This window comes from Manis pentadactyla, chromosome 1, assembly GCF_030020395.1.
Source record: "Manis pentadactyla isolate mManPen7 chromosome 1, mManPen7.hap1, whole genome shotgun sequence".
Lineage (NCBI taxonomy): Eukaryota > Metazoa > Chordata > Mammalia > Pholidota > Manidae > Manis > Manis pentadactyla.
In genome coordinates this window covers 179304296-179327798 of record NC_080019.1, presented here as the reverse complement: position 1 = coordinate 179327798, position 23503 = coordinate 179304296, and the positions used below count along the sequence as shown (strand labels likewise).

At 42.4% G+C, this 23503-nt stretch overlaps 1 protein-coding gene and 1 non-coding gene across 7 annotated transcripts in view; both read right to left on the bottom strand.

Moving 5' to 3' along the window:
* Positions 1–23503, bottom strand: part of LOC118922437 (kalirin) — a 483582-nt gene that overhangs the window by 183356 nt on the left and 276723 nt on the right. For all 6 annotated transcript variants that reach the window (XM_057503419.1, XM_057503422.1, XM_057503431.1 and 3 more), the window contains 3 exons: positions 21585–21776; positions 17994–18125; positions 14501–14731 (listed from right to left, as the gene is read on the bottom strand). In XM_057503419.1, the coding sequence (XP_057359402.1) occupies positions 14501–14731; positions 17994–18125; positions 21585–21776 (555 nt within the window). The remainder of the gene's footprint in view (positions 1–14500; positions 14732–17993; positions 18126–21584; positions 21777–23503) is intronic.
* On the bottom strand, positions 6263–6368 carry LOC118922682 (U6 spliceosomal RNA). Its single transcript, XR_005028847.2, has one exon. It is a non-coding gene; the product is annotated as a U6 spliceosomal RNA (small nuclear RNA).

Below are 23503 nucleotides of genomic sequence, written 5' to 3'. Positions count from 1 at the left end.
CCTCACTCATGCTCTGTGGCCACACCATGGCTGTGGCTCCCAGGATATTCCCACTCCAACCCAGCCCCTACTGACACCAAATTACCTCAGGCCTTCTCTCTGACAATCCAAAATCTTTCAGTAACTCTCAACTAGTTACACAGTGTTAGTCTTTTACCCTTTTGCCTGGTATTCAAAGCTGTAGGAATCATGTGTTGAGGTTAAGGAAATGCTGAGTGTATGAGTTACCAGAAAGAAGTGATCCTGGACAAAGACGGCAGAGTAGGAAGGCAAGGCAGAAACCTCCTCCCACACACACACTGAGGAAGCAACTACAGCAACTACAACTAAGCCTGAAAAGGACCTGAAGACTGCAGATCAGCCCACCTACACCTGGGGAAGAAAAGAAGACCATACAGAGAAGATAAAGTGGAAAAGCCACCATCAGTCAGGACTCCAGCCCTTACCCTATTTCAGGCCAAAAGAGGGAAGAAGAGGAACAGAGCAGGGAGGGTATAAGCACTCAGGAACTCTGCACACCTGGCCCTGGAGATCTGCTCTGGGAACATGAGTCTATATCACACCAGGCTTTGATGATTAATGGGGCTGGACACCAGGGAGGGTTGGAGCACACTGGGAGCCTGAGACTCCTGCCACTTACGGAGGACAGGCACACTTTGTCAGTCCACTGAGACCCAAAACAAAGGAAGCAGTTTGAAATATTTACTAGTAGTGGGAAGGGTACCAGAGGGGCAAGGATTGGACAGAGCTCTCTCCACAGGAAAACGTGAAGGTGGATGACACTTTCTAGCCCTCCCTCAGCCCAACAGGTTGACCACTCATGGGAGCCCCAAACATTCCATCCCCCTCACTGGCAGCTCAGCCCTCAAGGTGCTTCCCTGCACACCTGCCAGTCTGCTCAGCCTGCTTTCCTGCCTGGTAGGCAGAGGAAAGCTTTCCCAGTTTTCTTAGCCCTGTCTCAGCCCAATTAGACACCTACAAGAGCCAGCTCCAAGCACTCTTTCCTTTTCACAGGCAGCCCAGAGCCACGTGATTGTCCTAACCACCCCATTAGCCCAGCAGCACCACCATGGCTGCAAGGCAGGCAGAGGGCAGACCTGCCTACTCTGATGCCAGCAGAAGTGCTACTGCTTGGCTCCCAAAGAGCCAGCTGAGGCAAGCTGCCATCTGCAACAGACAGATACAGACCACTGCGGGTAGACAGATAGAAAGGCAGTCTTGCCCATAGCCTGCCAAAAGCAACTGGGGCTCTACTGAAAGAAAAACCATGCACTGGGGAGTAAAGAGTCTTAAGCATCTGGGCACCACAGGACACCTTCTTCATAAAGCCATTACTCTTAGACCAGGAAGTGAAGCAGATCTATATAATATAAAGGAAAAAACACAGAAACCCTGACAAAATGAGGAGACAGAGGAATATGTTCCAAACAAAACTACAGGAAAAGACACCAGAAAGAGCACTAAGTGAAATGGAGATCACCAATCTTTTTGATAAAGATTTCAGAGTAACAGTCATAAATATGCTCAGTGATCTGCAGAAAAGTACTGATGATCTCAGGGAAGATTTCAATAAAGAGAGAGAAGAATTGAAAAAAAGCCACTCAAAGCTGAAGAACACAATAACTGAAATGAAAAACACAATGGAGCAAATGAATAATAGATTGTTACAAGTACAGGAGACAATCAGTGAGATGGAAATTAGAGAACAGGAAAACAACAAAACTTATGAACAGAGAGAAAAAAGAATCTCTAGAAATGAGAGGAGGCTAAGAGAGCTGGGTGATAACTCCAAACAAAACAATATTCACATACTAAGGGTACCAGAAGGAGAAGAGAGAGATAAAGGGATAGAAAGTCCCTTTGAAGAAATAATGGCTGCACACTTCCCCAGTCTGGGAAAGGAAAGAGACACCCAGATCCTGGAAGTGCAGAGAGCCCATAACAAAAGGAACTCCAGGAAGACAACAGCAAGACATATAATGATTAGGATGACAAAGATTAAGGATAAGGAGAGTATATTGAGAACATCCAGAGAGAAAAAAATTACTTATAATGGAAACCCCATCAGGGCATCAACAGACTTCTTAGTAGAAACTTTACAGGCCAGAAGGCAGTGGCATGATTAATGTATTGAAACAGAAGGACCTTCAACCAAGAATTCTCTACCCAGCAAGATTATCATTCAAATATGAAGGACAGATTAAAATTTTCCCAGATAAACAAAGGCTGAAGGAATTTACCACCATTAAACTGGCATTACAGTATATGTTCAAGGGACTTCTGTAGATGGAAATATTCTTAAGCCTAAATATTTTTCACCAGTGAAAATAAACCCACAGTAATGGTAGTAGACCAATTACTTACTAAGCAAGTACGAAATTAAAACAAAAACAACTATACACAAAATCAGCCAAGGGATACACAAAAAACCCAGATTATGATATCTGATACATAAAATACAGAGGAGGAAGAAGAAGAAAAAGGGAGTACTTTTAGATTGTGTTTGAAATAGAGCAATCATCAATTTAATGTAAACTGTTATATAGTTAGGAAACTATGCATAAACCTCATGATAACCAGAAACCTAAAGCCTAAAATAGACAAACAAAAATTTAAAAAGAGAAATCTAGCAACAACCCTGAAGAAAAGTATCAAATAACAAGAGTATAAGAGAAGAAGAAAGGAACAGAGAGGAAATACAAAAACAATCAGAAAACAATTAATAAAATGGCAATAAATATATACCTATCAATAATTACATTAAATGTAAATGGACTGAATGCACGAATCAAAAGCCACAGGGTGGCAGAATGGATAAAGAAACAAGACCCATGTATATGCTGCCTAGAAGAGACTCATTTCAGACCCAAAGACATACACAGACTGAAAGTGAAGGTATGGAAAGATGTTTCATGCAAATAATAGGGAGGAAAAAGCAGGAGCAGCAGTACTTATATCAGATGAAATGGACTCCAAAACAAAGAAAGTAGCAAGAGATAAAGGACATTACATAATGATAAATGGATCAGTCCAATAAGAGGATATAACAATTATAAACATCTATGCACCCAACATAGAAGCACCTAAATATGTAAAACAAATACTAACATAATTAAAGGGAGAAAGAGATGGCAATTCATTTCTATTAGAGGACTTTAACACACCACTTACATCAATGGACAGATCAATCAGACAGAAAATAAATAAGGAAACAGAAGCACTGAACACATTAAATCAGATGGACTTAACAGATACCTATGGAACATTCCATTGAAAGGCAGCAGGATACACATTTTCCTCAAGTGTACCTGGAATGTTCTCCAGAATAGATCACATAATACACCATAAAAAGAGCCTCAATAAATTTAAAAAGGTTGACATTGTATAAAGCAACCTCTCAGACCACAATGGTATGAAACTAGAAATAAATTACATGAAGAAAACAAAAAAAGTCCACAAACACCTGGAGGCTAAACAGCATGATTCTCAATAGTTAATGGATCAGTGAACAAATCAAAACAGAGATCAAACAATACATGGAGAAAAATGAAAACAAAAATACAACAGTCTAAAATTTGTGGGGTGCCACAAAAGTGGCTCTAAGAGGGAAGTACATAGCAATACAGGCCTACCTCAAGAAACAAGAATAATCCAAACAAACAGTCTAAACTCACAATTATAGAAACTAGAAAAAGAATAACAAATGAAACTCAAAGTTAGTAGAAAGAGGAACATAATAAAGATCAGAGCAGAAATAAATAAAATAGAGAAGAATAAAACATTAGGAAAAAATCAACAAAACCAAGAGCTGGTTCTTTAATAAGATAAACAAAATAGACAAACACCTAGCCAGACTTACCAAGAAAAAAAAAGAAAGTATTCAAATAAAATCAGAAACAAAAAAGGAATAGTTATTAGAGACATACAGAGTTATTAGAGAATTCTATGAAAAATTATATGCCAAAAAATTGAGCGACCTAGAAGAAATGGACAAATTCCTAGAAAAGTGCAACCTTACAAGACTGACCCAGGAAGAAACAGAAAATCTGAACAGACCAATTACCAGTAACAAAATTGAATCAGTAATCAAAAAACTCCCAACAAACAAAAGTCCAGGGCCAGATGGCTTCACAGCTGAATTCTACCAAGCATTTAAAGAAGAGCTAATACCCATCCTTCTTAAAGTATTCTAAAAAGTAGAAGAGGATAAAGTACTTCCAAAATTATTCTAATACCAAAACCAAAGACACTACAAAAAAAGAAAAATTTAGACCAATATCCCTGATTAACATAGATGAAAAAATCTACAACAAAATATTAGCAAACTGAACTAAAAAATACAACAAAAGGATCATCCATCATGACCAAGTGGGATTTATTCCAGGGATGCAAGGATGTTATAATATTTGTTAATCAATCAATATCATACACCACATTAACAAAAAGAAGGCTAAAAACCACATGATCATCTCAACAGATGCTGAAAAAGCATTTGACAATATTCAACATCCATTCATGATAAAAGCTTTCAACAAAATAAATACAGAGAGGATATACCTCAACATAATAAAGTCCATTTACAACAAAGCCACAGCTAACATCATACTCAATGGCAAAAAGCTGAACAGACCCATATATCAATGGAACAGAATAGAGAGCCCAGACATAAATCCATGCCTATTAAATGAATTAATATACAATAAAGGGGCTATAAATATACAATGGGAAAAGACAGCCTCTTCAATACTGATGCTGGGAAAATCAGACAGATACATGCAAAAAAATGAAACTGGATTACATGGAACAGAATAGAGAGCCCAGACATAAATCCATGCCTATTAAATGAATTAATATACAATAAAGGGGCTATAAATATACAATGGGAAAAGACAGCCTCTTCAATACTGATGCTGGGAAAATCAGACAGATACATGCAAAAAAATGAAACTGGATTACTGTCTAACTCCATATACAAAAGTAAACTCAAAATGGATCAAAGATCTAAATGTAAGACATGAAATCATAAAACTCTTGGAAGAAAACAATGGCAAAAATCTCTTGAACATTAGCATAATTATTTTTTTCCGGGACACATCTCCTCAGGCAAGGGACACAAAATTAAAAATGAGTAAGTGGGACTACATCAAACTACTGAAAGCTTCTGTACAGCAAAAGACACCATCAACAGAACAAATGGCAACCTACAGTATGGGAGAATATATTCATAAATAATTTATCCAATAAGGGGCTAATATCCATAATACATATGCCTCATCACCAAAAAAAACAAAATAACTGATTAAAAAATGGGCAGAGGACCCGAACATTTTTCCAAAGAAAAAATATGTCTTCTTTAGAAAGAAGGCACATGAAAAGATGCTCCACATCGCTAATCATCAGGGAAATGCAAATAAAAATCACAATGAGATATCTCACACCAGTTAAAATGGTCACTATCCAGAAGATATGAAATAACAAGTGTTGACAAGGATGTGGATAAAAGGGAATCCTCCTACACTGTTGGTGGGAATGTAAATTGGGGCAGCTACTGTGGAAAGCAGTATGGAAGTTACTCAAAAGCTTAAAAATAGAAATACCATTCAACCCAGTATAGGGTCCACTTCTAGGAATTTACCTGAAGAAAACAAAATCCCTTATTTGAAAAGATATAGGCACCCCTATGTTTATTGCCACATTATTTATAATAACCAAGATATGGAAGCAACCTAAGTGTCTGCCCATCAATAGATGAGTGGATAAAGAAGATGTAATTTTGCATATATACATAATGGAATTTTTTTTTAGGAAACTGATTGGCAGTCATTTATCCAACAAAGACCTCATATCTACAATATATAAAGAACTCTCAGCATTCAGCATGAAAAATTAAGGAATCCAATTAGAAAATGGGCAGAAAGACATGCACAGACATTTCACCAAAGAGCATATACAAATGACAAATAAACACACAAAAACACAAAAAATGATGTTTGGCATCATTGTAATTAGAAAAAAATACAAATCAAAACTATGAAGAGCTACCAGTACACATTTAACACAATAGCTAAAATTTTTAAAATTTAGTGACAATACCAAATGAGAAATTTAACTGCTCATATATTGCTGGTGGGAATGTACTAGGACAGCCACTCTGAAAAGTAGTTTGGCAGTTTCCTTCAAACCTAAAAATGGGGTTACCATATGACCCTGCAATTGTGCTCTTGGGCATTTATCCCAGAGAAATGAAGACTTGTGTTCAACAAAAAATATGGAACACTTCAGGAATTGCATGTCATCCCTGTGCAGGGGCCATGCCAATCTTCTCTGTATCATTCCAATTTTAGTATATGTGCTGACGAAGTAAGCACAATGGAATATTATTCAGCCATAAAAAAGAAAGAGATCTTGCCATTTACAACAGCATAGATGAACCTAGATGTTATTATGCTCAGTGAAATAGGCGATAAAGCGAAAGACAAATACCATATAATTAATTTTACTTATTTGTGAAATATAAAATCAAAACAGAACAAAATGAACAAAATAACAATAGACTCATGGACACTGAGAAGCGACTGGTTACCACAGGGAAGGGGTTGGGGTGAGTGGGTGGGGAGGGAGAGGTGGATAAAGTGGCACAAAAATGCTTAATTATAATGTAAGTTGGTCACAGAGATGGTAGTACAGCATGAAGAATATAGCCAATGATTCTGTAACATCTTCCTATGTTGACAGAAAGTAACTCCACTAGTGGGGGTAAGGATTTACTAACATGGGTAACTGTTGAACTACTGTGTTGTATACTTGAAACCAATATAAAATTGTATATCAATGATACTTCAATTTAAAAAAAGGAGAGAAGTGATCCTGGGTGGTGGTTGTTTTGTCACACATTAACATTACAATAAAAAAGGAACTGAAGACATTAAAGGTGTTTAAAATTTCTATGGATCAGGAAAAGTCCCAGGGCTCTGCAATGCCCTGGGAAGACACTTCCTCTCACTGCTTCCCAGGCCCCACCAGCCTCCTAGCCTTGCCAGACGGAGGCCCCCAGGTGCTGCCTTGGAAGGTGCTCACTGTGGAAGGACCACTCTTCAATGAGAGAACCAAAGTAAGCACCAGTGGAGAAGGCCGTGGTGGGAAAGGGGAGAAAGGAATACAGTATGTACAGTGAGGTATACAGTGTAGAGGGGTCCTGGGACGCCATGAGACTCTGAGCTTGGAGGGTCTGAGCATGTCCAACTGGCAAGCCTCTAAAATGCACTCCCCAACCCTGCCACTCCCCCTAGGGAATACACAGAGGAACCTGAACAGACCCTTCAGTGACAGCCTCTGACTACAGGGACAGGGGCAGCATGCTGCCTCTAAGATCCTTGACACCAGAACAGATGGGAATATTTCTCTATCTTAACTCCAATCAGAAGGCAACCCTGACAAGCTGAGCCCCCTCCCTCCCTGCCCTCTCCACCTCCCCCAGTTCAGCTAAGCCTCAACCCTGCTCTTTTTCTGGACATTCACCCTGCCCCAAAAATCATCTATTACGTACCTGAATATATTTGAATGACTGGATTATCACCATCAAAAACCTTAATTGAGAACCTTAATACTGCTAAATACTACCAGAAGCAAATGGATATTATTCAAGATATATGCTACACAGGAAATTATTAGCAATGTTGAATTAACATAATTATTATTGTGAAAAACATATGAATGGTTAGTCTCTGTTTTATGGAAATTTGTGTTAGAGATAAATAAGTGTAGAGGGCAAATTTATAATGATAGAACAGATGAAAAAGAGTATTTGGGGTGAGTATGACTGTTAGTGTGGGTCTTACAAGGGAGGCAATTTGAGGATGAATCTCAGCTGTCGGTGGCTACATGACCTTGGGCATGTCTCACCCTTTGGGACCAGGTAATCTCTCAGGACCTTTTGAGCAATGACATTCCATCACCAAATTATAAACCCCTTGTGGACAGGGGCTGTGTCTCTTGGTATTCCCATCACCTAGCATAGTGTCTATGGCATAAAGAGGCTAAAAGCGCAGACCTAGAGATTAGATGGACTTGAATCCTTGCTCTGCCACTAGCTGTGTGACCTTGGGCATGTTAAGTAACCTGGACCAAACTATCATCTGCTTCATAATTTTAGAACATTAAATTTAAAAAAGTCAAGTGAAGGTATTAGATACTTGTTCATATTTACTCATAAAGATGATGAATTCTGAGCTTTAAACAATGAAGCATTTACATACCAGTTTAATACCAGTAACATTTAATTCAATAACAAAGTCTCAGGCTTGTATTCCAACCACTGCCCTGTTGTTCGAATCTCCTCTCCAACACACCCACCAAATAACTAGTTAATATTTCAAGTCTGAAGATGGTTCTCCCTCATATGTATTCCCTGATCTACCTGGGACTATGCCCTAAGCATTTTCCTTCTGAGATGCTCTTATCCTTCCTCCTCATAGAAAGAGTTCATTTCTAGACATATCATCATTCTGGTCACTTTATTTATAACTAATCATTCTGTGTGCAGTTCAAAGTGTTCATCTTTTATTATATAAACCTGTCAATTGGATTATACAATGCCCCACCTGTCTTAGTATGATTAAGGGGCTACAGGTCACTACAGCTTGTCAAAGATTGAATATCAGGAGTTTACAAAAATTACTCTAAAATCCTTTTTATATATTCTTTGGTAGGTAAGAGCTGACTTAGTAAAAGCTATAATTTTCCATGTGAGGCTCCAGAAAAACTGATAGGAACAGGTGAGATTCATTTTTAGTACAAGAACTAGGGGCTTTAATATTAATACAGTCACTCAGAATGCAAAGTCACTGAGCCACATCAATTCTGCCATCACTGACCCACACAAGCTCACCTGGCTGCTTAAAAGCAAAGACATGGTTTCTAAGAAAGGGCACTGGAGTCTCAAACATCACTGCCTCACCCGTACCACCAAACCCACTCCTAATCCTTCCAGCCTTGCCTCCAACTTTCTATGCCCAGAGTGGGCACCCAGATAGACTTCCTCTCCCCTGTCCCCTGTTCCCTGGCTCTGGCTTAGCTCTCTGCTTTCTGGCCTTCCCTAGGAACACTATCCCCATATTCCCTGCCTGAGCTCCAAGGACCACATCAGTCACAGGGAACTTTCCCTACTCTGACGCTACCACCCCTTGTTATTTTTTTTTCTTTGGCCTTGAACCCAGATGGCTGTGTGCCATTCACTTATCTCCAGGTATGTATGTCATTCCTCAGGCCACAGACCTCCAACTCCTAGCACAGGGCCCTGTATACAGTAGGTTATCCCAAAACACTTTATCAATGTATTCTTGCACAAAACAGAGAAGAAGAGGAGGAGGCAGAACAAGATGCCTGCAGAGAATGCTCAGAACAGTTGCTCTGGCTATGAAAAAATGGAATAGAAGGAATGGAATTTGCAACTACCAGAAAGTCCAAGAATCTAGCTGTCCCTTTCCTCTCATCACAAAGCCAGGTCTATCTGGGCTTGAAAGTGGCCCTTTAGACCCGTGGGAAGCCACAGGAGTTAGAGGAAAATAAGAGACGGTAAGTACAGAGTGGCTGATGTTGGCAAGGGTGTTCTTTTGGCTGCTGCTCAGTACTATGCCACTCTAAACTGGGAAAACAATAGCTGAAAATTATTCCACTAGCAACATCACAGCAGATGGGCCCCATCCACACCTTTCTGCAGCTTATGGAACCCAAGTTTCAGCTTGATCCTTGGAGACATTTCTACTGCCCTCAGCCCAGCAGAGAAAAGAAAGCTAGGAGTACACTGGTTGGGACTCAAGGTAGACCTACCACAGAGATAACAGGTCAGGCCAATTCTGGCTGCAGAATACTTATTTTATTTTATTTTTTATTTAGACATGTCTCTTTCTTGGACTCAGTGCCATCCCTTTTTTTTACTGAAGTATTGCTGATATACAATCTTATATTGGTTTCATATACAACACAGTGAGTGGTTCAATAGTTACCGTATTATTAAATTCTCACCCCAACTAGTGCAGTTACTATCTGTCAACACAGGAAGATGCTGCAGAGTCACTGGCTGTATTCTCCATGCTGCACTTCCATCCCAGTGACCACCTTATACTATGAGCACTTTTGTGCCCCTTTATCCCCCTCACCCTCCTCACCCACCCACTCACCTCAGCTCCTCCCCTGTGGTAACCACCAGTCACTTCTTAGTGTCTATGAGTCTACTGCTATTTTGTTCTTTTTTTTTATTCCACAAATAAGTAAAATCATATGGTATTTGTCTTTCTCTTCCTGACTTATTTCAGTGAGCATAATACCCTCTAGCTCCATCCATGCTGTTGTAAATGGTAGGATTTCTTTTATGGCTGAATAATATTCCATTGTGTAAATGTACCATATTTTCTTTATCCATTTATCTATTGATGGGCAGTATGGTTGCTTCCTTATCTGGCTATTGTAAATAATGTGGCAATAAACAAAGGAATGCATATATCTTTTCAAATCAGGGAGGCTGCAGATATTTAAAGGGAATCTCTCACTGGTGCCTATCTTTGGTTTTCATCTTTCTGCTTTACGCTGCTTTGGGCCCTTAAAGGAAAAAGTATTCCTACTTGGGCAAGACCATCCGTGGAATGGCAATGGGGCAGGAAGACAGGCAGGCAGAGGCCGGCTCGCTCTCCTGACTCTCTTCCTCTTTCTCCTCCCATCCCATGTTTGTATTTCTCTGCTCTGTCTTTAAGTCTCTCTCCCATTCTCTTTCTCCCCTCAATGTCTGTCTCTGTCTCTCCCTGTTTTGGGGCATGTGCATGTCTGTCTATCTTTCCCCCTTCTATGTAAGTATGCACGAGTGCTTCCTATCTCTCTGCCTGTTCCTCTCTGTCTTGTGTGACTTCTCTATAGGACACCAGGACTGGGAGCCAGAAGACTTAGCTTCTGGTCCTGGCATTACCATTAAATAACTGTGTGGTTATGGACAAGTTACTTTACATCTTTGGATCTCAATTTCCCTTACCATATAGTAGGTTAGACCAGGTTCTTGACAGCTCTGATATTTAATCACTGAATGAAATGGAACTAAACAGAGCCATGAGGCGGTTGCTATCACAGAAACAGGGGAGTCATGCTAGGGGGTCCCCAACAGAACAAGCACAAGGGGGCGCCCGAGGACCACTCAGAGAGCATGGGACTAACGACAAGGCTGATGAGGATCTACCACAAGCTGGGCGGCCAGGGTGGTAAACTCTTTGCCTGTATCTCCTTCAGTCCAGTGAGTTGGATTCTATGATAATTGCTGCTTTAGGGGTGAGGAAACTGAAGTACCAGAAGTGAAGAAACTTGCCCAAGGTCACACAGCCAAGATCTGTTAGAGCAAGATTTAAACTCAGGCCATCATAGTGCAAAGCCCAGGTTCTTATCTGCAGCTCTGTATTGCACCAGTCATTGATGCTTGCTCACATGCTTCCCACTTTGCCTGCTGGTAAGCATCTCTGAAGTCCCATGTGCTCAGGAGTCTTATATCCAGACTATATGGTTGAATCAATTCTCTCCTCCTTCAAGACACCAACTCTGACTTCTCACACCTGTGCCTTTATAACTGTTCTATCAATACTCTGTTACCTTGCACACTGATTGGCATGCTCTGGGAAAACTGTTCTTTTTCAAATGGGTATTTCTTTGCCATTTTAATTAACTAGGCATCTTGCTAAAACCTAGTGCAGGGCAGCGTGAGGCCCATTGCAGAGACCCAAGACTTCTGAATGACCAATGAGTACCAGGATATTTCATGAGCACTGAGGTTTTGTCCCTATATTCTCTGCTTGGGCTGTAAATTCCAGCAACCTTTAAGATTTTCACATCACAATTCCTGCAGGCAGATTCCAGGTACTCACCAGCAACTACTAGATAGGTTGGGAAAGAGGGCTAAATGGTGCTCACTTCACAGAAGCAGAAACTGGGGATCTTCCAATGATAATTTCAGCTTAGATAAAAATGTAATTTCAGAAAATATAAAGAGAACCCCAGTTTCATGCTAGATGTAACTAAGAGCTACAAGGGATACAGAGAAGATGCCATGGTTTCTACTCTCATGGAGATACTGGAATAGAAGCGATGAAACATGAAAAATAAAAGATGATAAATAAAACTCTGGGTGTCAGGAGACCAAAGTCCACATCTTTCATTCTGACCATTGAGTGCATTATGTCCAGCACCTTCTGAAGCACCTGCCAGGCTCAAATGGTTGTTTGGATGAAAGGTAAGCATTTGAGACACATCACCAGGTTTAGTAGCCCTTGTATTTCCACATTTTCCTTTGTGCATCTGTCCCAGTGACAGATACATATTGAGAGAGTGAGGGTGGGTGCGAAAATGGGTGAATGAAGCCATGATCCCGGAAGTCATATTCACATATCCCGAAAAGAACAATGGAATTAACCATCCTTGGAACTCAGTTCTCCTGGAAAAGCCAAATCCCATCACACCCACATCGCAATCTTCCACTGGTTATTGCCCAGAGTTGACAATGTGATTTGTACAGTAGTGATGAATTGGTAGGGTCAAAATTTCAGAAATGCTCTCCTTTTTAAGAGCATGATGTGGACAGCCATAGGCATAGTTTTATTAAACCCTTCCCTAGCTTCAGTGTAGATGTCAGAGGGATCACAGAAAAGTCTGGTAACATCAGTTCCCAGAGCTAGTAATTGTTAGTAACCCACCTGGAGTCATCAAGCACTAACCTAGCTCCTCTTCTCACAGTGCTCTTACATCACTAGGTCAGATGAATGGGATAGTACAAATCAGTTCCTGAAAGGATTTCCTAACAGCCTCACGGAGAAGAAAAATATGCCCTTGCTGGTGTAGCACTTATACATTTATTTGACATTCAAACAAATTGTTGATTAATGAAAAAAAAAAGGAGGCCTTCCCATTGTGGAGGCCTTCACCTGCCCTGTTGCAGCCCCCTCTGCCCTTTTCCAAACCCCAGTGCAAACAGCAGGAGGGCCGAAAGCACACCAAGGAAGCCACAGAACCTGGGTAATCTCGCGAGTCACTTGCAGTCCACTGAAACAGCAATGCCCGCTCTGTGCCCCTCCAGAGGCTGACACTTCACTCTGTCTCAGTCACAGACGTGCTCTCCTGTGCTGGGGATGATATATTTATTTGGACAGTTCCAGATGGCAGGAGGAGGCAACCGATTTATTTGTTCCTTCATTCCCAGCAGGCCCCACAAGGGCTTTAGATCTGGGGCCAGCATGCAAACAGCGCCCATCTCTCCTGAGGCTGAGGTGTCACCTCTGATGACCCAATCACGGCCCCAGTCAGGGTGAGAGAGGGGAGGGGTGTTACAAGGGAGTCAGGGCAGCCTAATCATGGGGATGCTCCTGAAGACCCACATACTCCCAGAGGATGTCACAGCCAGTGGTAGGCTGCCCCACTGTCCCGCTATCTCAGAGCACTCAGCACCTGGGCCTCTCCCATCAATAGCTAAGAAGGGAACCAACGCTCCAAAGAAGACATATCCAGTCAGCTCCCAATTTCCCACAGATATTTTGACACACCTTTGGATCACACCTGGTTAATACCCCTGATGGTATGGCAGGAGAGTGAAGTGCTGTTTTACACATGTAATCTTGAAATTATGTGGTGGTCACAGAAAAGTGTGACAATACAAGTGCCCCCCTCTCCCCTGCCTCTCAGTGACCTGACAGAGAGACGACACTAAGCCTCCAGCTCCCAACCTGCTCTCTCCCCACCAGTGTATCAGTCCTCAGAGCAAAGCTCCCAGGGGCCCCCAGGGAGGCAGAGAGAAAGTATAAGCAGAAAAGAATGAATTGTTTCATTTGAAAGGGCATTTGGGGCAAGGCTATTCTTTTATGGTCAAAACATAACCATTTCTTTATTATTTGTGGTAAGGGAAAAAGCTATGACTGGTATAATAATGCAAAAAGACAGATTAAGGCAGAAATAACCTCTAATTATGGCATGTACACTCATCCACACCCATGTTTTGAATCTGGTTTCCCAAGGCCAATCTTGCGAAAGAATCCCTTAAAGTCCCTGCACCCCAGCACATCCCAACTTTAGCAGGCCACTGAATCCTTGATTGAGAAGTGAACTCATTTCATGTGGGGTCCAACCCTGACAGTGCTCAGATACCCGCCAGGCCCCAGAGTGGTCAAGAAAGCTCATGCCTGAGTGAGAGTCAGAAAGTTCTACCTGAAAGGAAACTATGTCACAACAAGGACTTGCTGTTTTTCAGAATGAGTCTCCCTTCCCAATGTCTGAGGGTGCAAAGGCCCAGTCTGTAAAGCTGCCTAGGTAAAAGCATGCAATTAACCAGTCCAGATGGTATTGGGGTGGGGGGTGCAGCTGGGGGCTGAATTGCCCTCTTCCTTCCATAAATGGGGTGTTCCCAGGCCTCACCACTTAGGTCAGGGGCCCGAGCCATCTGTCCACTCGGGGTGGTGCCTGGCACAGGGAAGCAGCCTATTACCTGCTGGACGTCCTGCTGGAAGACACAGAGCTGCAGCCGCTGGTGGAGCCGCACCTTGCGGTGCTGCCAGATGCTCTCAAGCCGCCGCTGGTGGTGCAGCACCTCATGTACCACGTCCAGCACCTGGTGAACCGCCTTGGAGTAGTTGGCTGTGGCTGTGAGGGACTCAGAGTTTCCAGGACTCAGGGGACGCTGCAGCACATCCAGCAGGGCTTTCCCATCCTGGCTGACCTGCAGGAAGGAAAGGAGGTCCCGTCAAGGAAGGAGAGGGCTGCCCAGGCCCAGAGAGGCAAGGACGGTCTGCCTGGACATCCCTGACAAGGACTAAGACTAGGACCCAGACCCACAACAACCAAGGAATGCACCAGCCAGAGCTGCCATGGCAGCCAGCCTGTGGCCCAGGGGCAGGCAGAGCGTCCTGGGATCCTGGGGGAGCAGAGTTGCTGGGGCAGCAGAGGGCTGTCTGATAGACTCTAGAACCAGGTTCTCTTTACCTCTTGAATTTTAGCTTTATGAGGGCAGGGACTCTGCCTTGCCCATCTCTCCCCAGTGCCTAGAACGGTGCTTGACATGCAGTACTTGATAAATGTGACTGACTTACTGACCAGGTCAAGCAGTAGAATTTCATTTCAGAAAAGAAGCTGAATATAAGCTGACACCACCAACCTCTCCCTCTTTCTCCTTCACCTTCCTTTACCTGGCTCTAAACTTCTAAATGTGTGACCAGAGCAAGTTACTTAACACTGTTGGGCCTCAGTTTCCTTATCTGAAAAACAGGGACAGTAAAGGTAATAATTCATGTACTTGTGGTGAGGATAAAATGGTATAACACATGTGGATTGCTTAGAATAGGGCCTGGCACGAGTACTGGCTACCAATTCTATCTCTTCTTTCTCCATCACCACCACCATCATCATCATTCCTCTCTCCTGTCTTCTTTATTTCCTTGTCATTTTCCTTTTTTATATATATTTATCTTTCTTTTGCTCTCCTTCTATACAACTTCTGCTTTTTTCACTTGAGAGTGGTAACATCCCCATCTTTCCAGACATGCAGAATAAGGGAGAGAAGACCCTTAGACTGTGGACACAACATCCACACTCCTGGGCTCTCCAGCACTCACCCTCAGTGCTGAGGCCTTGGAAGCAACATTCCCTGCCATTCCTTATTGGAATCCTAGCACAATTTCAGTACCAAAATTTCTGGAAAGTGGTATCATCTGATCAACACCCGTGGCTCTCCAGTGCTGGCAGAGTACCCAGTAGAGAGCATGTGCCTTTCCAATTTAAAACATTGATGACTAGGGAATTGATAGGAATTTGAAGTCCCTAAATTCATTTGGTTAACAATTAAATCGAAGCTAATTTGTAGTTGAAATAGTCTTCTTTTCCTTCTAGCAAGGTGGGGGAGGAGGTGTGCTCCCACCTCCAGTCTTATGATGATGGATGATGAATGGGAAGCTATCTGCTGAACTCACAGTGTCCCTGCACCCCACTTTTACATCCTGATAATAGTTTGGCTGAAGAAAGTTCAGGAACATAAAGCCAGTGTTACTGAAGTGCAACAGAAATGCATGTGGGACTGGAGGCTGATTAAGAGGAGTGCCAAGTAGAATGAGGCTGAGACAAGAGAGGAAACCTGGCAGGTGGAATAAGGCAATCTAGGTGACCACCTCTACCCACCCCCTTCCACCATGCCTGCCTCCCTCCCTGCTAAGGGAGGGGAAGCGCAAGTACCTTATAAATGATACAGAGGTCATGCCCTCCAGAGATGTGAATACAACAAACTTCCAGTGGCCAAGCCTGTGAGAGTTCCCTGAGGGCTACCTGAGCAGATGCTGTCTTTTGGAACTGTGCTATGTCCGGGGCAAGCTGGATAGAGATGGAGGGCCAAGTCTGAAATCCAAGGCAACACAATAAAGTCCTCTGCTTTGGTCCACATCTGTAGGAGGCAGGGACAGCCCACTGAACTCTAAAGTGGGCCTGGAGGGCACATCTACATCCCACAGTGCTAAGGCCTGAGAATAAACTGGGAGAAATACCGTGTCTCTCTAGGTAAGTACACCCATACCTCACACATGTGAAATGTGGAAGTACAATATTAATCTTGTTTGTACACTCTGTATTTGTATTTTACAAAGACTAAATTTAGAGATGCTTGACCCATGGGCAGAGGCACATTTCTGTTATAAGAGACAGCCTTGGGGCATTTGGATTAGAGCTGATGAGATCAGATTTGGCTCACAAGGCCTCCTCTCTGCCTCCTATAATGACAAAACCTGTTGCCATTTTCCAATGCTTATTACTGTCAGGCACTGGGCCAAGTACATTACATGCACTATCTTTATAGGCCTTAAAATTACAGGTAGGTGTTATCACCCTCATCTCACAGGCTTAGAATGGTTAAGTTACTTGCCTGAGGTCACACAGCTGAGCAGGGGACCCAGGACTCAAACTCAGTTTTGACTGTGGCCAAAATCCTTACTCTCATCCAGAAGCCATCAGTTCTTTAGCACACATCAAGCTCACCTGGGGTAGTATTTGTTAAAATGTAGGTTCCAGGTCCCACTTCCTAACATTCTGATTCAGTCTGTGGTGCAACCCAGGCACCTGCACCTTTAACAAGCACCTCAGGTGAGTGAGCAGATGATCCAGGAACCCACTTTGAAAAACAACAGTGCTCTAAATGACTTGCTTCAGAGGACACCCATGGGTCAGATGGGAATTCACTTTCTCCTTATCTGGCTGCCTTACTCAGACCATCTCTCCATATCCTTCAGCCCCTCCATCAGAATTCATACCAACTAGTGAACTAGTAAACTTACTTACTTGTGTATAGCCACACAGATGCACCAATATACCCCTTCCCTTTTATTTTGAAAGAAACATCAAGAAGTTCCCTCTTAACTTGTACCATGCCCCCAGCCTTCGGAATTTCAGCGGAAGAGCCTTTTACTTTGTCCTTCACTTCCATGACAGCTTCTCACTCCTGCAAACAATTATCTCCACCCCATAGTGAATTTCCTCTGGGCCTTCTACTGAGAAAATTAGTATCTTTTAATGAGCTGCTTCATGAAAGGGGTGGCAGGGCTAGTGTGTACATGCCCATTCACTGGCCAGAGGGCAAACTGCAGAGCAGCATAGCCTTGCTTTCTCATATTCCTCCCCCAGAGGAGATGGTCTGATCATAATACATAGGGTGGGGTGCATGCATGCACATGCATGCGTGTGTGTGTGTGTGTGTGTGCACGTGTGTGCGTGTGCACGAACACCCATGCATAAAGGTGGTGCCTGTAATGGCTGCATAAAGCTTCCTGGCTGGAGATGCCGTCATTCATAGATCAAGGATCTTAAAGATGTCTCCAAAAGGAGAAAAATGGCCTCTCTTCTTCTCAGCCCAACCCAGGCCAGTTCACATTGTATAGGCCAGTGCCCTTGTCACCCACCCACATATATCACACCCAGAACCCCTGAGTGTCCTGCTTGGTTCTTACCTCTGTGTAGGCCTGGGTCACCTGCTCATACAAGGACTGGTGATGGTGGATTGCCAGCTCCAGGTCCTGCATCTCAGATGGCAGGCCACCTTCACTGCACATCTTGCACCAGGCATCCACTCCTGACAGGAACTGCAAGGAGATGCCGGCTGGGTCAGTGTGGGAGCACGGGGGGTAGGCAATAGGCAGATTATGTGGAGGTGGTCAGATTCCTTGGGAAGAAGCATAAGAACCTCTGGAAGCTTCAGAGACTACTGCAAAGTGTGAATTATTTTCTTTAAATTCTACAAACACCAACATCATGTAAGAAGTCAGACATAGTACCTGTTCAGGAAGTGTGGTTGCCATAAAGACACTATTATGGAACAGCTGGGGATGAGAGCTGTCTGCATGTTCAACAGGTTATATCCACTATAAAATACAGATGTGGAAAGAGCTCAGTCCACTACATGTATACACTAGAGCTTTTTGGCCCATGCACACTCATAGGCACATGTGAGAGACTGCATATAACGTAACAGCATGTTTCCAATGTGGACTTTACAGTGTTATACTGAGTTGTAAAGAGGCAGAAAGAATACCCCATACAGGACCATCAGGCAGCCCAGGGAGCTTGCAGACACCATTCCCACAGGGGAAAGAGATTAACACTCAACAAGATCCCCACTGTTGCATCAGTATCCTTAGGTGTGAGAGAGGAGAGGCAGCTTAGGGGGACAGACTGTACTGTGCCTACAGTGGCAGTGGCTCCCTGGATGTGATATAGAGATATAGATCTTGACAGGCATAAAATTATTTAAAAATTAAAATTAACAACTGTGGAAGACTATAAGTCTCCATGCGCAAAGGGTGAGCTAACTGAAATCACTTAGATTTATTGGGTGGAAAAATACACCTCTAAAACGCAAATAATTCTTCACCCAACAGTCTGGAATGGTTCTGTCTGTGATTCCTCTCGCCTGGTTGCACAGTTCCATTTAAATTAATTGCCTAAATACCTTTTTATCTCATTGCCTAGAACAGCCCATATGAGGACAATAAAGAGCTGCCTAAATAAATGCATTGAAATAGCCTTGAATCATTATTTGGTGGGTTTTTTTTTCTAGCTAAAAAGAGGCATGGTTTATGAGTTTCCCTGAAGGACTGGTAATACCTGAGGAAACTACAATAAAAAATCAGTACAAATAAATCTGCTTCTGTTCCAAACTAATCCAATTCAGGAAACTTCAAATAGAAGTTGACTCCTCCAGTTACTCTCACTGGCACTGCCATTTTCTGCAACTGCTTGAGTTCTGACCTTGGTGTCACTGTCAGATTCCAGTCCTTGGTTGTTGGCTGTTGTGGTTGATTTTTCATTCTGTACATTTTTTTTTTCTTTTCATCACATTAGGCCACCACCTAACAATTCTGAGAGTGTTCTGGGTACCATCCAGTATCACAGTACATGTATGTGCTACCTTCTCGGAAGCTTCTTTGCTCCACCAATAACCATTTTACAGAGGAATCTGAAAGTAACTTGACATTCATGTGTCAGCTGTGGGGGAGCACCTCTCCAAGGCCCTTGGGATTTCTCTGTAATACTCAAACAATAGCCCTATAGCAGATCCCACAAAACCTCCGCTCAAGGAGAGAAAGACAGAGAGACAGAGAGCCAAGCCACTTGCCAATCTGGATAAAGCTTGAATAAAGTGTGCATGTGGAACAAATGCACATTCCTAAGAATGAACCAGTCACTATCAGTCACTTCCCCCATCATCCTTTAAAAAAAAGAGGCTAGATCTCTCTCAGTGTGTGAGACTGTCCTTGACTTATGATGGAAACAGACACAGATGGGGGAAATACAAAGATACCAGTATGTTGATCAAATCCCCACAGTAGAAATATCTACTGTTTAAAAAGCATGCTAGGCACCTTAAACTCTCCATCTCCAATCCTTATAACAGCACTGTGAGATTTATGATTACCCCCACTTTAGAGATGAGGAAACAAGCTCACAATTGGTGATATGACTTGCCTAAGAGTTAATGATTAGAACCTATGTGTGCCTGGCCTCAAAGCCTACACTGTTTCAATTATCCCATGCTGCCTCCCATGTTAGGTGAGTAACAGAGGGAGAAATTTAAGTCCAACTCTCCATTATCTGTGAGCTACCCAAATGTCATACAAAGAAGTAAATTTAGAGGTCAAGACCAGAGGCTCTAGTATTAGACACACCTGGGTTAAAATCTCATCTGCTCAGATTGTGTGATTTTTGCAATAGTGTATTAGTAAATGTTTAATACCCTGCATATGTGTGAGTGTGTGTGTGTGTGTGTGTGTGTGTGTGTGTGCGCATCTGTGTATGCACATGGGTATGTGTAGGTAATTGACTGTCCCCCAATGCTTTTGTTTACAAATGACAAACATAGTTGCAACACAAAAGCTGGTTGATAATTTTATTTACATCATGGTGTAACACAAAAATGAACAACACCTGAGGACTTATGTCAGAATATTACTCATTCATCAGTGATATGACTTCTTTGCTGGTTAGAATTTTAGCTTGTGAATATCAGAAACTATTACCTCAATTTTGTGTGCTATTCCCAATGTGACAGATAAGGACAGGACATACTTTTAAGTTAAGTCTGAATTTTCAAGTATTTTTTTCCCTCGTTTTCTTAAGACTCTGGACAATCAATAAAACAAAAAGTCAAGTGCTAGTGTGTAGCATTTGATGATTTCTACAGTGTAAAACATCTACCCTGGTCGACTGCAAACTACCAATGTGACATCACAGAATGTGGAGTTGGGAAGAGATGATCAGGAGCACACAAACTGTATATATAGTATTTCCACCAGAGAATCATAAACATCAGTAATCTTAACACAGATAAGAATAATATGTAATGAAATAACTGGGATTGATGAATTTTGAGTACTTATTACCTTTAGTTTTAATATGATAAATTTAATATAAATTTATAAAATTTAGTTTTAAGTAGTGCTTAACAACCAGTTCACACAATTCCTGAACATTTAATAACTGGCTCTCCATAAGCTGGTTAGAGCCAGCTCCACCACACCACTGGATCTTAGGCAGGTCACTTAATCTCTTTGAGCTTCAGTGATCGTCTCTGCAAAATGACATTAGTAATGTCACTAGCCAATGCCAGTGAATAAATGGCAACAAATTATTATTATTTCTATCCATTGTATTATTACCACATTATTATTATTTACAGCAAGTGCTCCATGGAAAATTAGTTTCCCCTTGCTCTCAGCCCTCAACAATCCGTTTAGTTTCACCCTTTTGGTCAATGCTCAGGGAACGCAAACTAAGCCAACAGTTAACACACACATGATGAGGTACTAAAACAGAATGTAAACAAGCTCTGGGTTCCTTCTTGTTTGGGTGTTAAGTAAAGCTACCAAGAGTAACCAACGTCTCCTTGTGTAATGAACTTGGGTTATCCTTGCAACTACTCAGCAGGGTCTTCAGTGTTTCAAAGAGAGACGGGCTCCCTACACAGACAGTGAATAGCTCTCACCCTGCCCTGTCCCTGCCTCCGCCCTCCCCGCCAATGGCACACACAGCTCCCTTGGCCTCACCTGCTCAGCCTTCTGGTGGAACACTGCAGACATGGCTAGAATGGTGCTGCGTTCATCCAGGGCAGCTGCAAAGCTCTTCCACTCCTGGTCCAGCTGTGTGGAAATCTGCTTGATTTGCTGTGAGGCATAATGGCCAGCCTCGGAGAGGCGGGAAGCCACAGACATGATGCGGTTGATGTTGACATAGGCGTTCTGGGAGGCAAAGGAGAGTGAGCTCTTAGTGGGCAAGCTGAGAAGGCATCCACAGAGCACTTGAGGGGTGGGTGGGTATTTGGGGAAAGAGGCTACCCAAAATAAAAAGGTTGAGGCCAGTATAGGCCACACTAGTGTACCCATTTTTGACCCAGGGGAAGTCTTTGTCTATGACATTATGACATAAAATCTCAACCAATAGCAGGTACAGTACTTGAGACCTTCCACTTTGAGGACCAACATAGTTTTTGTGTCAACTATTAATGCACACAAATACAGTAACTTTACACGGATTACTTTAGTAATCCTCAGAATCATCTACTGAGGTCATGCCAAGGGGACAGAATGGCTCTTCCCAGAGTTATTCTCTGGCAACAATGGCTCAGACTAGGGCAAAAGCTAGAGGAGGCAAAGATACCTTTCTTATCAGGACAGCCATACTCAGGGCATTGGTTCCACATACAACAGGGCAGTGGTGCTCATCCGAAGGGGCAAAGGACAAGGTCACACGATAACTCGCATCTTCGTATCACCAAGCAAAGACTCTGATGCTACCTCACGCCTCCTCCTACCAAAACAGCTGGGGCCCTCGCCATCAGTCAGGGTTCACGCATTCTTACATGCCAAAAATAAGACCTGTGGAACTCTTTTCTTATCCCTACTTGACTTAGGAACATTTCCCCATGTGACCCCAAAAAGACATCTGTGGGTATCCTTGAAAGGCATCTGTAGGGCTCTCCTGGCCCTGCCAACTCCTTTCTTCTTGTGTTGTCTTCATGCTCATTGTCATCTTTGATTGCCAATTAAAAACTCATGACAGTGTACACTGTTTCCTGCTAAGCCAACAGAAAAGCCTCCAGGAAGGAACAAGACAAAAGAAAAACTCCACAAACATAAGACAGGAGAGAGCATGGTTATTTTTAACTGTTCCCTCCTATTAATTGTCTGAGGTGTCAAAACAATCAAGTAATATTTTGGCACCTGCAGGGAGCTTTTCTGAATCACACAATGTCTGCCTGAGAAGGATTAGGGTGGCAAGTTGCTTACACACCTTTTTCTTTGTTACAAATCTTCTCAAATAATAATAAATATTCTCCATCCAGCAACAGCATTTTCTCTTGGTTCTATTGGCTCTGCAGTCGTTCATTAATATCGGGTAAATTTAATGAAGGTTCTTCATTTTCCTTTCCCTTTTCTCTCACAGTCCCCATTTATCTTGACTGTCCCTAACATGAAGCACTCCATCACAAAGCTGAGCCAGGTTGATAAGTTCTCTCTTCATTAAAAAGGTCTCCATGGATGGTTAAAAGGTCAAGGAAGTGCTTGAACACAAATCCATCCTCATGTCTAATGGCTCCCATGCATAATCTCTTTCTTTAGTCTGACCTGAGAACTTTCTAACAGCACATTTCCTTAAAAGAGCAAAATATTACTGACTTTTGTTATTTGAAATAATTATCCTTTAAAAATTTAGGTATCATTATTAGCCTGTTATCTGAATTAAGACACAGATTTTCCTTTAGAAGCAGACTCTATGTATAAAACTGACTGAGAAATCAACTCTGCACTTTGAGGGAAAAAAAGGCATGTACTAATTTTAATGGTTCTGTTTTCTAAGGGAATAACATTTGAATTCCCCCAAATTTCTTGCTTGTGTCATTTTCATAGTTTTGGTCCCCCTAAAGCAGACTTTGAATAAGAGATTTGGGGCAGATCATTTGTTCGGG